This window comes from Acinonyx jubatus, chromosome D3, assembly GCF_027475565.1.
Source record: "Acinonyx jubatus isolate Ajub_Pintada_27869175 chromosome D3, VMU_Ajub_asm_v1.0, whole genome shotgun sequence".
NCBI lineage: Eukaryota > Metazoa > Chordata > Mammalia > Carnivora > Felidae > Acinonyx > Acinonyx jubatus.
In genome coordinates this window covers 27,498,427-27,513,985 of record NC_069392.1, presented here as the reverse complement: position 1 = coordinate 27,513,985, position 15,559 = coordinate 27,498,427, and the positions used below count along the sequence as shown (strand labels likewise).

Sequence of the window (15,559 nt, the reverse complement as noted above, 5' to 3'; positions counted from 1 at the left end):
CATAAGATACCTAACCACAGGGCCTGGCACAGAAACCCCTCCGGAGGTGACCACAGCCCAGAACCCACACTGCCCGTGCTTCATCCCAGCACCGGCCCCCTGACCTGTGCTTGAGTCTAAGTGTAGCAGCAACATCTGCCCCTTTCTTGTTCCTGCTGATTCTGTTCCCCACTGCATAAGACACCAGACTCCCCTGTGTCCTGGCTGAGTCCTTGCAGTAGCAGCAAGTGCTGTGTCTCACTGTGGTGGCTATGAGCACTGTGGCTGGGTATCCCAGGGCTAGCTTCTTCCTCCCAGATTGGCAGGATGCTCTGTCTTGGTCCATAGACCAAAGTGCTTCTAGAACTGCAGCCAACTTCTCTTGAAACACTGAGTCCTGTTTTAGCTAGGTAGCTGCCAAAAGCCCTCCAATTCTGAGCAGGTGGTTTTGATATTGTGCTGACAGTGCAGAGCCTGCTTGGGATTTTCTCTTTCTCCTCTCTCTCTGCACTTTTCCCCCACTCACACTCTCTTTCTGTCTCAAAATAAATAAACATTTTTTAAAATGAAAAAAAGAAAGAACACACAAGAATAAAATGCTAAAACCTTTCCCAAAGCTAGAAGCCTCGGTGGGCCTCTGACTGATGACACTTCCTCCTTGTTCAGACGGCTGCCGGTTTCCACTTCCCTGTTGTAGTCTGTTCGTTACTGCACTGAGTCCCCTTCTGTGGTCTCAGCAAAACTAACTGGATTACCGGTGCATCATAAAAGGACATAATCAACAAACAGCCAGGTGCGAGGGCAGTATAGGGCAAGGGATGTGGGAAGGCTGTGGAGTTTCCACGCTCTTCAGGCGCCTGGCTCTCCCAGCCTCTCCACCAATTCGGAAACTCCACAAACTTTTATTTAAGCAGACTACAAGTTGAATATTCATAGTTTATCTTTAGATCCTTTTACTGGGTTAGCAGTGGGAAACCCATAGCGAGGAGTTATTTGAAGTTTGACCTACTAGGTAAGCCCACCCAGCCAAGTTGAGGACATCTGTCCCCAAAATACTTTACCAGATGGGAGGCCACAGACTACTGTGAGGAGGAGAGAAGCCACTCCTCCAGGAGTCTTCCAGAAAGGCCAGCACCTTTTTAAACCTTAAGACAGGGTAATTAAGGAATGCCTAGGTGGCTCAGTCGGTTAAGTGTCTGACTTCAGCTCAGGTCACGATCTCATGCTTTGTGAGTCTGAGCCCCGCCATGGGCTCTGTGCTGACAACTCAGAGCCTGGAGACCACTTTGGATTATGTGTCTCCCTCTCTCTGCCCCTCCCTTACTTGTGGTCTGTCTCTCTCAAAAATAAGTAAACAAGCAAATTTTTTAATTTTAAAAAAAGGGTAATTAAAACTTGGAGTTATGAGTAGTAGAATACAACTAAGAAGAAGAAAGAGGAAAGGTCCTTAGGATAGTGGCCATTGTGTGTCAACTCATGAAGTATCTGTGTATTAGAATTTTTTTGGAACCTGCCCATCACTGTGGAACATTGTTCCAAACAACCAGCTTATAACTGAGTTTTAGTCCCCAACCTACTCATTCCTCGTACTTGACAACAGCAGAAATTGGTTGGAGAGTCATGGTTCTTAGAATCTAGGGGAAGTCACAGGGGAAACAAAAGCCGGCTCCTTCCTATATTGAAGACACCATCACGTGGGGCTCCATCTGCCCCACCGGCCAGCTAGCCAGCTGGAACTTGGCCTGTGTAGGTTGGGCTCACACATAACCAGACAAGCTTGCTCACACAGCCCGAAACCACTGGGCCTTACTTCTTGCTGGGTCTGCAAGTGCTAGGAGTCTACTCCTACACTGGGTGAGAGTGTCTTGTGGTGGAGAGGCGCCCAGGCCTGAGCTGATGGTGACCTTGTTCTCCTATAGATGGGCTACGTACGGGAGTATATTCTGTGGGCAGCGTCCAAATCCCAGCTTCTGGCACACCAGTTTATCTGGAACATGAAAACTAACATCTATCTGGATGAAGAAGGGCACCAGAAGGACCGTGAGTGTTTGTCATCTTCCCTCAGGCCTCACCCCCCAACTTTAACCCTCCTAGGCCCGTGCTGTCCCAGCCCATGGTTCCCTCTGCTTCCCATCCTTTGGTGGGAATTCTCACCTTTCAACACCCAGCGGGAGCAGGATCCTCCTCTTTCGTGAAGCCTTTGCTATCCTCCCCTCCAGACGTCCTCCCTGCCCTGGCACCATCCTGTAGCTCCCCAAGCACATGTGAGAGCCTCCTGCTCAGGCCGAGCCTCTCCTCACCCTGCGCTTGACCCAGTGACTCCATATGGGGGCGAGGCAACCACCCAAGGAAGTCCTCAGAGGTTGTACACATCTTCACATCGTCACACCCTTAAAAACTAGTGAGGCCCCCGGAGACCTTTGGTTTATGTGGGCTTTGGTTCTCAGTGTTAACCAATGTTAGACATGAAAACCAAGACATTTAAAAAATAATACAAGCCCATCACATATTAACATAAATAACATTTTTATGAAAAACGACTCTAAAACTCAAAAAGAGGAAGTGTGGTGTTGCTTTACAGATTTACAGATCTCTTTAATGTCTGTAATAATGCCACAGCATCTTTAGTAAAAGACAACAGAACTCTCATTCTGCTTCTGCATTTACCCTGTTGTTTGGTTGAAGTAAATGAGGGGAATTCAGCCTGGTACAGACACGTGGCTAGAAAAAGGAGGACCATTTTAGTGGTCTTTCTGGTCACTATAGGTGGTCTCGTAGTCTCTGCTGATACTGCACCAAACACAACAAGTGATAGTTTTCTTAAAGGTGAATTGCGATATGGATTTGAAATCATGGCAGCGAGTTTCTCGTGCTCTTTCTTTGAAGCCCATTGGTCCACCCAGCACTCACTACACCCCCCACAGGATTTCACAGCATTCAAACTCACATTTGCCTGTGCCCCACTGGCCTTACCAAACAGAAACGTTGTCAAGTGGTGGGGAGCTGTCAAGCTCACCGGCACAGATGCAAGTTTTCCAAAACTTTGTAGTTTTCCTTAAATGGCAGATTCGACTTGTTGATTTTTAAGAAAATATCTCCCATGTACCTAAGTCCAAATAACTCTATTTTTGCCTGTCAGTCACTCTTTCAAGTAAAAAATGATGTTCCCTGAAAAAAGAGCTTAGTTCAGCCCGAAAGTCACACCAACACAAGATGCTGTTCCTTGAGACCATAGCATCCGCGTGCTTCACATACAGCAGGGGGCTCCGGACACTGTCCAGTTCATCACACACAGAATGTTAGAAAGATACACTCAGGGTAGAGTTCAGTCAGATTAGTCAATGCTCATCACCTCACCAGGGACATTCTTAGTGACACTGGCTTTTGTTTATACTGTGGGAGCAGAGCCATGAAGATCCATTGACCACCAGCACCTTGGCCAATGGCTTGTGCACAGCCTCGCAGGTGTCTACACCACAAGGAGGGCAAACAGCCTGTCAATATGGTTTTGACTGGGGGGAGCCTGCTGAAGGGTCCCAGGGACCCTCCAGGCATCTGCAGACCACACTCAGGATGTCTGACCTCGCTGCTGGGGGACACCTGGACATCTGGACTGTACATCTGGCAGATGTGTGGGGTTTCCTGGAGGGCCTTCTGTGGCATGGTTGCAGGCTCACCCTCTTGGTTTCTCTGCCAGCTGACATCGGCGACCTCCTGGAGCAGTTAGTGGAGGAGATCACAGGCTCTTTGTCAGGCCCAGCCAAGGACTTCTACCAGCGGGAATTTGATTTCTTTAACAAGATCACCAACGTGTCTGCTATCATCAAGTAAGTGGCATCAGTCCTGGCTTGTGGGAATTGCATGGAGGGCCCGCACTGGTTCTAATGAACAGCCAGGGTTGGGAATCACTGCCCTGGCAATTCAAGTCTCTTGAAAGTATAGCAAAATGCACAGCCATGCAAATTTCAGAAAACAAATCTTTCATTCTAGATACTGTCCCCTAACTTGAAGCCACTCTGCTCTCTCCAAGTTTTGAAGAGTGTTAGGAAAACCAGACTCATTTGTAACTCCCAATGTTGTTTTATTGATTTACCTCCTGGGCCATCCATTTGTGAGGGCTCATGCCATCCTGGGGCATCTGTGGCACTGCCAGTTTATGTGGGACGGGGCCCTGGAGTCAACTGGCCAAGTGCCTGGGAGAGGCCCTGGCAGGGGGAGCACTGGCTTCCTGTTTTTTCAAGTGCCTCATTCCGTGGGCTGTTCCCTGGCACCTTGGTCACCAAGTGACCTAGGCTGTGTGCCCTGAGGCCCTTTTCTGGGCCTGGTACTAAGTAGAGCGGTGATGCAGCAGCTTCTAGCCCGCAAAAATAAAGGAGTGGGAGGTGGTGTTTCCTGGGCATCATGTCAGGCACCTGATTCCACTTTACCCTGTCATCCTCATCCTAGGGATGCAGAAAGACAAAGGGGCCTGCCCAAGGTCATGCTGCAAGTAAACAACAGAGCCAGCACTTGAGCATAGACCCCAGAGCCAACTGTGTCCCCTGTGTGCCTCTGACAGCAACATACACACACCCCACACAGGCAAGGGGCAGTGACAGCCAGAAGACTCCACCCTGGTCCGGGAAGAACTGGTCTAGCAGAGCCTTCAGTAGTAGCTAGAACTACGAGGAGAGGAAAGGAGAATCAGACAGGAGGGTCTCTGGGCTGTCCCCCAGAAGCCCCAGAGGCCAGTTCCTGCAGAGACAAAGCAAAGCATTTCTGTCCTGTTTCTCAGGCCCTACCCTAAAGGCGATGAGAGAAAGAAGGCATGCCTGTCGGCTCTGTCTGAAGTAAAAGTGCAGCCTGGTGAGCAGGATGAGATGGGCCTCTTCCTGTGGGTGGGCAGTGTGGGTAGGCATCGGGATCAGGGAGGCGGCCAGCCCACATGAGCCTGGGCCCTGGAGCACTGGTGTCCCTCTCCATAATCTGCCCCTGGTGAGCTGAGAGCTACTTCTCAGCAGATACTCTTTATCTTCCTTGTTGCTTTCTGTTTTTCTTAAAGCCCAGACACTGTCCTTGGCAGCCATGATTCTAGAAATTTCCTGAACTCCAGTGGAATAGGAGCAACACAGGCTGCACAGACTGTGGGCATGGGTGGGAGTGTCACAGGTGTACTGGGCCCTGGTGCCCACACTGGCTGACCTCTCCTTGACCCTTGTTGAGCCACCTGCCCTGCCCAGTGTAAATAGTAGCTCAGCTCAAAGAAGCTCGACGTCCACACAGGCTGCAGTTTCCCTGGTCAGCAGGCTCCCAGACCCTTGCAGCCCATGCTGCCGGGTCTTGTCCTGGAGGCACTGGGGAGCCAGCCAGGACTCCAGGGCAGAGCAGTGATTGTGCTTCTGGGAGAGAGACCAGAACTGGCCAGGGAAGGATGGTGTGAGGGCATTGAGGGAACAGCATGTTCCTTCTGCCCCTCCTTCCCCTGGTGGCAAAGCCCACCTGACCCCACAGCAAGGCCTCGCTTTGCTTCCCAGGAGTCCCAGGACTTCCTGTGTCAGGGCCTCTCCTAGAAGCCCACTCCCTAGCCAGGATCTCTCCCCCGCTTCCTGGGTCTCAGGGAGCACACCCCAGGCCCCCAGGGGAACTGCCAGTTCCTTGGCCAGGAATAGGCTTTCTCTTGTCCTCCCTACTTGACATGTGTGCTGAGAGAGGGGAGCTACAGCCAGTGGGTGAGTGTAAGAACTGAGGGTGTTCCAGGTAAATGGAGGCAGGGTAGAAAGCTCCTGCACATGCCCTGTAAGAGCAGGCAGCTCCCCACCTGGCACTGGTCGGCCAGTGGGGCCCCGAGGAGCAGTGTGCTAAGTCTGTAAAGCTGAGTGTTGGTGTGTCCTCCTGGAGAAGTGTCTCCTGGGAGGTGGCAGCTCCTTTGTTAGATATCAGGAAGGGTCCAGGAAAAGACCACAGATCAGGGAGGATGGACCTGTAATGGCCACAGGATAAAATATCGGTGCCTCAGATGAGGACCTAGAAGCCCCATCTGGGGGCAGGGAGTCATTTTGGGGCTCCCTGTAACTTCGCCCTCTGTCCCTGCACAGGCTGCTACCTGCCCAGTAACCCCGAGGCCATCGTATTGGACATCGACTACAAGTCCGGGACACCTATGCAGAGGTGAGAGGCCACCTGTCTTTCGGCAGTTCCCTTGCACAAAGTTCTCATTTGCTCCAGCACCCATGTTCCTTCTGTTGTTTTGCAGTGCTGCAAAAGCCCCGTATCTGGCTAAGTTTAAGGTGAAACGATGTGGTGTTAGTGAACTCGAAAAAGAAGGTCAGTGAAGAAACTCTGACACGGTTTGGGATCTAAGTGTTTTCTCTGGATGATGCCAGTTTTAGGGGGCATATTTAGTTTATTACCAGCTCCCTGTGAAAGATGACATCCATCCACGCTGGGTCTGAGCTCTTGTTTAGGAATGGCACAGAGCTTATATATGGTGACAGAGACACCTGGAGACCGGCCCCAGGTCAGCCATTGAGTCCAGGAGGCACCTTCCTGAGGCTGAGTAGCCCAGAGCTTTGGGGGGTGCCGTGCAGGTTACACAGCCTGGGTGGCTTCACCAACAGAAATTTATTCTCTCACAGTTCTGGAGGCCAGAAGTGCCACATTGGGGTGTCGGCCAGGCCGTGCTCCTTCTGAAGATGGGTAGAATCTGTTCCGTGTATTTCTCCCAGCTTCTGGTGGTTGCTGGCAAGTTTTGGTGATGCTTGGCATCTTCGTCATTCCGACCTCTGCCTCTGTCTTCTCAAGGCTTTCTCCCTGTGTCCCCGTGTCCAGATTTTCCTGCTCTGATAAGGGCACCAGTCATTGGATAAGGGCCCACCCTAACCCTCAGTAACTTGACTACATGTGCAAAGATACTATTTCCAAAAAAGGTCACATTCTGCAGTTTTGAGTGGGCATGAATTTTAGAATAGGTGTGGTCCCCTGCCAGTATGGGGACATGCCTTCCATGGCCTTCCCTGCACTCTGGCCCCCAGGTCCTCCCAGGCACCCCAGGATGCAGACAGACACACACCTCTGCCCCCCAGTTCATAGTGCCCTCTGCTGATCCCAGGCACACCTGGGTCCCCATTTCCAATGAAAAAGGGGCTCTATCTTCAGTTCCATCTAAGCCTAAACATTCTTCAGAAGAGATCCCTGGCCCCGTGGCTCCATCTGCTGACCCCAGTTGTCTGCTGGGCCTCATTTGGCCTCCTTGGGGCTTTGCAGAGACAATCCCCAAGATTCCCAGGGTTCCAGGCAGGTGAGCAGGACTTGCCCTGGCCCCGAGGGCCTCTCCCTGCCTCCAGGCTAACTGGCTTCCTCTCCACCGCCCACACACAGGTCTTCGGTGCCGCTCAGACTCTGAGGACGAGTGTGGCACACAGGAGGCTGATGGCCAAAAGATCTCATGGCAGGCAGCTATCTTCAAAGTGGGAGATGACTGCCGACAGGTAGTGAGTGGGGCCAGGCCTACCCTCTTCCCAAGGCTCCGGGTGCATTTAGGGGTCACACCTCACATGCTGAACCACAATCTTTGTTTCCCACATTGGGTTGAGGTGCCACAGAGGAAACCAGGGCTTTCTGCCAAACCCAGGGGTCTCTCCAGCAGCTCCCACCCACTGCCCATCCCCTGGCCGCCCAGAGGGAACTGCCTTGGAGGACAGGCACTCCTGACTTGCATCCCCCACTAGACAGCATGGCCTTAGTCTAGCCCGGTGCCCAGTGGTCAGAGCCCAGCCCAGCATGGTATGCAGTGAGGCCAGATGCTCCAGACTCCTGCTTGGCCATGGCCTCCCTTTCTCTCCTTCCCTCTCTCCTTCCCTCTCTCCCTCTTCACTGGCAGGGCTGCTAGCAGTCATGTGGACTAGAGCACAGGAGGCGGCCAGCTGACCACCCCTTGTTTCCCTGGTCTCCAGGATATGCTGGCCCTGCAGATTATTGACCTTTTCAAGAATATCTTCCAGCTGGTTGGCCTGGACCTCTTTGTCTTCCCATACCGGGTGGTGGCCACCGCCCCTGGGGTAAGTTCCCAGGAGCCCAGGGGGTGTTCCCGATGCCTTAGGCCAAGACAGGTCCTGCCTGCAGGCCTCAGCACCTGGCCCTTCCTCTCCAGTGCGGAGTGATTGAGTGCATCCCCGACTGTACCTCTCGGGACCAGCTGGGCCGCCAGACGGACTTCGGCATGTATGATTACTTCACGCGCCAGTATGGGGACGAGTCCACCCTGGCCTTCCAGCAGGTGACCAGCGGGGCAGCCCCCAGACCAGAGGTTGCTTGTGCTCTCCATCCCACCATTCCCAGCACTGCTTATGGGCCAACACCCTGCTTCCCACTTTCCCTGCTTTTCTGAGTCCTTGTACGTTTGGGGGTAAAACAAGGGCACCTCATAACCTTCTTTGGGATTCAAAGGAACCTTGAAATGGACTCCCCAGAAGAAAGCAAATTCGTGGGTGTGGGAGGAAGGGGCTAAACCCCTAAACCCCCAGACACAGTCACTTGTCACTCCTGTTCCCAAGATCTGGCCTGCTGATTTGGGCTCTACCTCCAAGGCTAGAAACAAGAGCCCAGAGAACACCTGTAGGCCCTGGGGTCCCAGGAACAAGGCAGGAAAATGCCCAAAGGTCCTGGGAGGTGCAGCCTTAGGGCCATCCGTGAGCACCTGGGCCCTCTCCACACAGGCTCGCTACAACTTTATCCGGAGCATGGCTGCCTACAGCCTCTTGCTGTTCCTGCTGCAGATCAAGGACAGGCACAACGGCAACATCATGCTGGACAAGAAGGGCCACATCATCCACATCGGTCAGCCAGCTCCCAGAGCCACCCTCCTCCTCTCCCTTCACCCCCTAGAGCCCAGGGCAGGACACCAATCCCCATCCCACAGAGGAGCCAAGCATGCTCGGGTCACCCAGCCAGTCAGGGTTCAAGTCCAGCTTTGAGACCAGAGCTGTTGGCCACTAGGCTGTGGGGGCGAGTAGCAGCGGTACCACAGTGCATGGGGCACTCTGGGGTTGAAAACTGGAACCAGGGAGAGCACAGCTCATCTAGCCCTGGGGCCAGCCTCATCTCCGCTCCAGCCTGGCTCCCCACCTCCATAACCTCTTTTCTCTCCTGCCTGCTGTCACCCCCCCCCCCCCGCCCCACTGCCCCTACCATCTCCAAGAAAACATGGCCTGTGGCCAGCTTGTGGGGTGTGGGGAGCCTGTGGCTCCAAGCCCTGGCTGAAGCACACCCATATCTCTGCCCTGTCATCTGATCTTGTCACGAATGGCTTTGGGGGTTTTGCAGACTTTGGCTTCATGTTTGAAAGCTCACCGGGTGGCAACCTTGGCTGGGAACCAGACATCAAGCTGACCGATGAGATGGTGATGATCATGGGGGGCAAGATGGAGGCCACGCCCTTCAAATGGTTCATGGAGATGTGTGTCCGTGGCTACCTGGCCGTGCGGTGAGCCCCAGGGAGGGGCCAGTGGGGGTACCGAGACAGTGGGGAGGAGGGTGGTCAGGCACCAGTCCTGGGTGCCGCTTGTCCTGCAAGATCCCTCAGAGGTCCCATGGGGCCGTCTCAGGCTCCTTTGTGGATCGAGGGACTGCCGTTCAGAGAGAGCAAGGCAGGTTCGAGAGGATGCCTGCTGGTCCAGGCAGCCTGGGCCTTGCCTTCCCATCACCACTCTGCCCACCTGTGCCAGTGTCTCTGCTCTGGGTGTCAGTGCTCCGGGTGTCAGTGTCCACATTTTGTAGTCTCCTGGGTGTGGCCTTGCCTGGCAACACTTTGGGCTCCTCACTGTGAGCATGCCATTCACCCCTTCACCCAAGTGTGAGCATCTGCCACCTCCCAGCTGCACCCTGAAGACTTACTGTCTTGGCTTCAGAGTGTCACAGAGCCAAGGCCACACAGCAGCCTGGACTCCAACCCAGAGTCTGTTGGAGCCTGTGTCACGCCCACTCAGTGCACCTGCCCCACGAGAAAAGGAGGGTCAGGGTATGTTTGCCCTGCATGCCTGCGCTTCCTCAGCCAGGCACAGAAACCATGGCCAGAGGCCTCAGGTGGGCAGACCGGGACAGGATGCTCAGCCCATTCAAGGATGTGTGAGCAGCCCCCACCTGGCAGCTGCAGGGAGGTGGGCCAACACGTGCAGCTGTTGGGTGGTGGCTGGGCTGCAGGAGTGCAGGCAAGGCCACCCTGCTCAGGCCAGCCTCCTTCCCCTTCCCTCCCTGTCTCTCCACAGGCCCTACATGGATGCAGTTGTCTCTCTGGTCACTCTCATGTTGGACACGGGCCTGCCTTGCTTCCGTGGCCAGACAATCAAGCTCTTGAAGTAGGTCCTGGGCAGATGCGCAGGCCATTTGGGGGGCAGTTGTCCCCTCAAGGTGGGAGCCTCTCAAGTGCTGGTAAATGTGGTCATTATCAAGGCCAAGCGCTCTCCTCAGAACCCCAGAGCAGACAGGGTTCCTGGTGAGGCGCTGTCACTGCACCAGGCTGCAGATGTTCCAGGTATCCCTTCATTTCTCAAGGATGCAGTTCCAGGCCTTACCTCCAGCCTGAGGCTGCAGCGGCTTAGCCCTAGGCTCTGCTGGGGAAGGGGACAGGCCCTCCAGAGCCAGCTGGGAACAGTGCCCCTCCCCCTTACAGCTATTCCCAGGAGGGAACAAATTCCCACAAATGCTAAGTGGTCTGTTAGCAAGACTGCATCCCACAGGAGAGTAGCCTAGAGGGAGCAGTTTCCACAGGTGGCAGGGGACAGCCCTGACACAGCCCTCGCCCCCCAGGCACAGGTTCAGCCCCAACATGACCGAGAGAGAGGCTGCAAACTTCATCATGAAGGTCATTCAGAGCTGCTTCCTCAGTAACAGGTGAGTCTCCCCCTTCCACTTTCCCCTCCGGAGCCCGCTGCCACACACCAATGTTCTCCAGGCACCTTGCGTGGGGCCACGCCTGGGCCAAAGTGACGAAGATGCTGCTGTCCCAGGGTACTCTGTACCACAACTCCTAAAGGGAGCCCTCATGGAGTGACAGGGTACTGGGTTAGAGGGGCCAGGGATATGCTGAGGGGAACACCCAACAGAGGCCTAAAGGCCAGAAACCGTGCCCACCTGGGACCCAGCCTGCGAGGCCAAGCAAGCTGCTGGTGCAAAGGGCATGCAAGGAGGTGAGCACAGCCCAGTGGGCTGGGTGAGGAGCAGAAGAGGCCTCAGCCCCACCCCTGCTTCCCCACACCTTCCTCACGCTGCTGCCTGGGCAGTGACAGGTGGCCCAGGGTGGAGACAGGCCAATTGGCCATTATGATAGTGGAGCCATGAGAAGAGGTGGGTTCCAGTTCTGAAGGCAGAGCGGCTAAGCACCTGGGCAGTCGGGGAGCCAAGCTTCCCCTCTGGGAGGTGCAGACATGGAACCCAAGGAAGACGGCGAGCCGGCTGGGGTGGGCCTAACAGGAGCAGAGGAACAGGAGGCAGCTCAAGGGCAAGCATGAGGAACATGACAAGAGGGGTGTAAAAGGCAGGACGAGGGAGGTCTCGATTGTTTTGTTGGCAGAGTAGGACGGGTGTGGGTTGCGGGGTGTGACAGGAGGAGAATGAGCTGTCGTTTGCATGCCACGTGGCAGGCCAGGGGGCAGAGTCACTATGTCTCTGGGGACACGGAATATCTTTGGCTAACACTCCCCCTACCAGAGTGTGGGGCAGAGTGGTGTTTGGCTGAGGAGGCCCAGGAGGAGACAGCAGAAAGGAGCTCACACAGTCATTGTCACAGGTGGGGAAAGGAGTGTCCCTAGAAGAGAGGCTGGCAGGGAGGCTAGAGGGTCTGCGATTTTGCATTTGCACCTTCAGAGAGGAGAAAAGGGGCACTTCCCCAATGCAGCTCTCCAGGCAGACATGAAGGACGCAGCGGGGAGAGGGACCCAGACCCGAGACAGTCTCCTTACAGCCTCCCTCCACTCTCCTTCCAGGAGCCGGACCTACGACATGATCCAGTACTATCAGAACGACATCCCCTACTGAGGGTGGAGCTGGACCAGCTATCATGGCCGCCCCCCAACCATCCCACAATCATAGAGCTGAGAGAGCACAGCCCCACCCTGGCTGCTGTGCGTGGTCAAAGGGGGTGAACTGCTGGTGGCCCCGTCATTCCATCCATTGGAATTATTTTTATAGGACAAATAAGGCAAAAGTCCACCATGCAGAGCCTGGCAATCCATTCCTTCCTAGTGTAACCCACATGTGACACGTGAGACTGAGATGACTGACAATCCTCTGGCGACACTCTCTGCATGGGTGTGAATAATTTGTTTGCACTGGACACGTTCCCAACACATTCCCTAGGTACATGAAGTATTTTCTTGTGTATAAAAAATTATATTCAACTTAAGATTTAACCAATGTGAACAAAATAAAAACCAGCAAAAGTGTGGAGTGCCAGGTGTACCTTCAGCTGAGGGGTGATTCCTGGATATGCTGGGAAGGGAGCAGGGCAGTGTTCCCTCTCCCACCCGGAGTGCAGCCCACCAGGAAGCCTCTAGGGGCCCAGGTTAATGCACTTCACAACTGACTCATCACAGCGCAGATGCACCAACAATCACACTGCATTTTCCTGAACTGCTCTGTTCCGGCTCCTGTTAAAGGCCACCCAACCACCCCATCCGTGTCTCTTGCCAGCACAGGTGTGGCTCCATGTCCTGCCTCTGCTCCAGGACTCAAAAACCTTTGTGCAGCCAGCCCCCAACAGCCACCTACTCCCACCCACTGTGACCCTCTAAGCAGATAGGAAGACCCCAAACTAAAGAGGATGACACAGGGCAACTAGAAATGTCACTAAAGTTTAAACAGCATTTTTAACTTTAAGCAGTAGATCTAGATGAACAGAAAACCAGAGAACAATGAAATTACCAAAATAAAGCAAAAGGGGAAGCTGTGAAGGAGAAGCTCCAGTCAGCTTCTAGTGGGATTCCAGAGTTGGTGATAAACATAAATACTCAGCTTCAGGAAGCACAGTTGAGTCCTGAGCAGTATATTCAAAAAAAATATGGGGTGCCTGGTTGGCTCAGTCAATAGGTAGAGCATGCAACTCTTGATCTCAGGGTTGTGAGTTCAAGCCCTATGTTGGGTGTGGAGCCTGCTTAAAAAAGAAAAAAAAAAAAAGTATGAAAAAGCCAATTATGTAAGTTAAAAATTTCAAAAGGGAATGCCCGGATAGATTGATTAAGCTTCCAACTCTTGATTTGGGCTCATGTCATGATCCTGACGGGCAGGGACACTGTCATGATCATGTCATGATCTCACGGTTCAGGCCCCATTCCTCATGCAAAGCCTGTTCAAAAAGCAGTCTACAGGGGCACCTGGGTGGCTCAATCGGTTGAGTGTCCGACTTTGGCTCAGGTCATGATCTCATAGTCCGTGAGTTCGAGCCCTGTGTCAGACTCTGTGCTGACAGCTCAGAGCCTGGAGCCTGCTTCAGATTCTGTGTCTCCCTCCCTCTTTCTCTGCTCTTCCCCTGCTTGCGCTCTCTAAAATAAACATTTAAAATATTTTCAATAATAAAAATATAAAAAAAAAATTTAAAAAGATACCAGAAAATAGGGTGTAATTTGGAGAAAGATCAACCAGAACATAAGGGTGGGGAGAGCATTGAAAAAGCAGGATATAAACACATTGTAAAATGGTAGAAATATATTAAACATAGTAGAAATATTTCAAACCACACTCCTTGAAAAGACTTGTCAAATTGGCCTTAAAAAGGAAGTCAAATGCAACATACACGGTTCTGACATTATGGCAAACTATAGATCTTGAAAAATTAGAAATGCTATTTATAATACTGGGCAGAAAATCTAAATCTGTGAGCTGACAAGAAAATAAGGTCTCTTTAGAGACTGAAAACAAATTTAAAAATCTTAACTGGTGGTGGAGGAGAGGGGGCCGAATAAATCTGTTGGTTGAGCATCTGACTCTTGATTTCAGCTCAGGTCATGACCCAGGGTGATGGGATCAAGTCCCACATCAGACTCTGTGCTGAACATGGAGCCCTCTTGGGATTCTCTCCCTCTCTGTCTTCCCCTCTTGCCTACTCTTTTTCTTTAAATAATAATAATCTTAACAGGGGTGCCTGGCTGGCTCAGTCAGTAGAACATGCGATTCTTGACCTCAGGGTTGTGAGTTCAAGCCCCACATTGGGCGTGATGCCTACTTAAAAAATAAAAGACCTAAGTTCTATAAATCAGTCTTAAGAACAATAATATCCCTGTTTTGATGACATTGGTGACTAAAGACCAACCCAAGAGCCTGATGCCTCTGAGGAGTTTATTAGGGAAATTTGGTCTACACTTGGGATAGGGTATACTAGAAATAAAGCCATGTCCCAAGGACCAGGAACTTCCTTGATGTGTTTGCAAAAAACCCATCCTGCTTATAGGTGAGCACTGGGTGCCTCTGAGATAAAGAACAAGGTATACACGTGCCTGCTGCCACCACCCCTATAAGACCTTGTGCTGGAGACCCTAGTCAGCCCAGTCAAGCAATAAAAGGAAACAGTTTAAGAATCTGGAAAGGAAAAACAAAACTCAGAAGTGGAATTTGTGTACGTGAAAATCCAGATAATCGATAAATATCTATAGTCAAGGTGATAGGATACAGATTCATATACAAAAGTCAATTGTGTGTGTATGTGTACAACGTATATCTCGCAACAAAAGAAAACCGTATCATTTAGAGTTGGATCCTAAAACATCAAATATCAGAAAATCTAATGAAAGAAGAAATACTGAAAAGTACAATTGTTGAGAGAAGACCTAAACGAATAGAGTAACATAGCCATGGATTGGAAGATTCAACATCCCACAGATTATTCTCCCCAAATCGATCTGTAGTTTCACTGCAAATACCAATCAAAATCCCAGAAAGTTTTATGGTGGAAACTGGCACATCTAAAATGTATATGGGAAGGGCGCCTGGGTGGCTCAGTTAAGCGCCCAACTCTTGATTTCAGCTCTGGTCACGATCTCAGGGTTGTGGGCTCGAATCCCATGTCGGGCTCGATGCTGGGTCTGGATCCTGCTTGGGATTCTCTCTCCCCCTCTCTCTCTACCCTCCCCCTGCTCGTGCTCTCTCTCTCAAATATTTTTTAAAAGTTATATGGGGGGGGGGGGGGGGCGCCTGGGTGGCGCAGTCGGTTAAGCGTCCAACTTCAGCCAGGTCACCATCTCGCGGTCCGTGAGTTCGAGCCCCGCGTCGGGCTCTGGGCTGATGGCTCAGAACCTGGAGCCTGTTTCCGATTCTGTGTCTCCCTCTCTCTCTGCCCCTCCCCAGTTCATGCTCTCTCTCTGTCCCAAAAATAAATAAACGTTGAAAAAAAAATTAAAAAAAAATAATAAAAATTATATGGGAATACAAAGGTCAAAATACAGCTCTTACGATCTTAAAGACCAACAAGCCTAGATATCGAGACTTATCCATAAGCTACAGTAGTTGAGACAATGTGGTTTACAATGGAAGAGAAGTCCAGGAATAGACCCACATACATAAAGACATTGCAGGGCAGTAGGGAAAGAATAGTCTTTTCAACAATGGTGCCACATCA

The 15,559-nt window shown here is 52.1% G+C and overlaps 1 protein-coding gene across 1 annotated transcript in view; it reads left to right on the top strand.

Moving 5' to 3' along the window:
- PI4KA (phosphatidylinositol 4-kinase alpha) overlaps positions 1–12,395 on the top strand; it is a 111,428-nt gene extending 99,033 nt beyond the window's left edge. The window contains exons 43-55 of the mRNA XM_015088453.3: positions 1,899–2,019; positions 3,677–3,806; positions 4,754–4,824; positions 6,054–6,126; positions 6,212–6,282; positions 7,336–7,445; positions 7,911–8,015; positions 8,108–8,233; positions 8,673–8,793; positions 9,280–9,439; positions 10,221–10,310; positions 10,762–10,845; positions 11,937–12,395. Coding sequence (XP_014943939.2) covers positions 1,899–2,019; positions 3,677–3,806; positions 4,754–4,824; positions 6,054–6,126; positions 6,212–6,282; positions 7,336–7,445; positions 7,911–8,015; positions 8,108–8,233; positions 8,673–8,793; positions 9,280–9,439; positions 10,221–10,310; positions 10,762–10,845; positions 11,937–11,988 — 1,314 coding nt within the window. The 3' untranslated portion in view covers positions 11,989–12,395. The remainder of the gene's footprint in view (positions 1–1,898; positions 2,020–3,676; positions 3,807–4,753; positions 4,825–6,053; positions 6,127–6,211; positions 6,283–7,335; positions 7,446–7,910; positions 8,016–8,107; positions 8,234–8,672; positions 8,794–9,279; positions 9,440–10,220; positions 10,311–10,761; positions 10,846–11,936) is intronic.
- Positions 12,396–15,559: the final 3,164 nt, after the last annotated feature.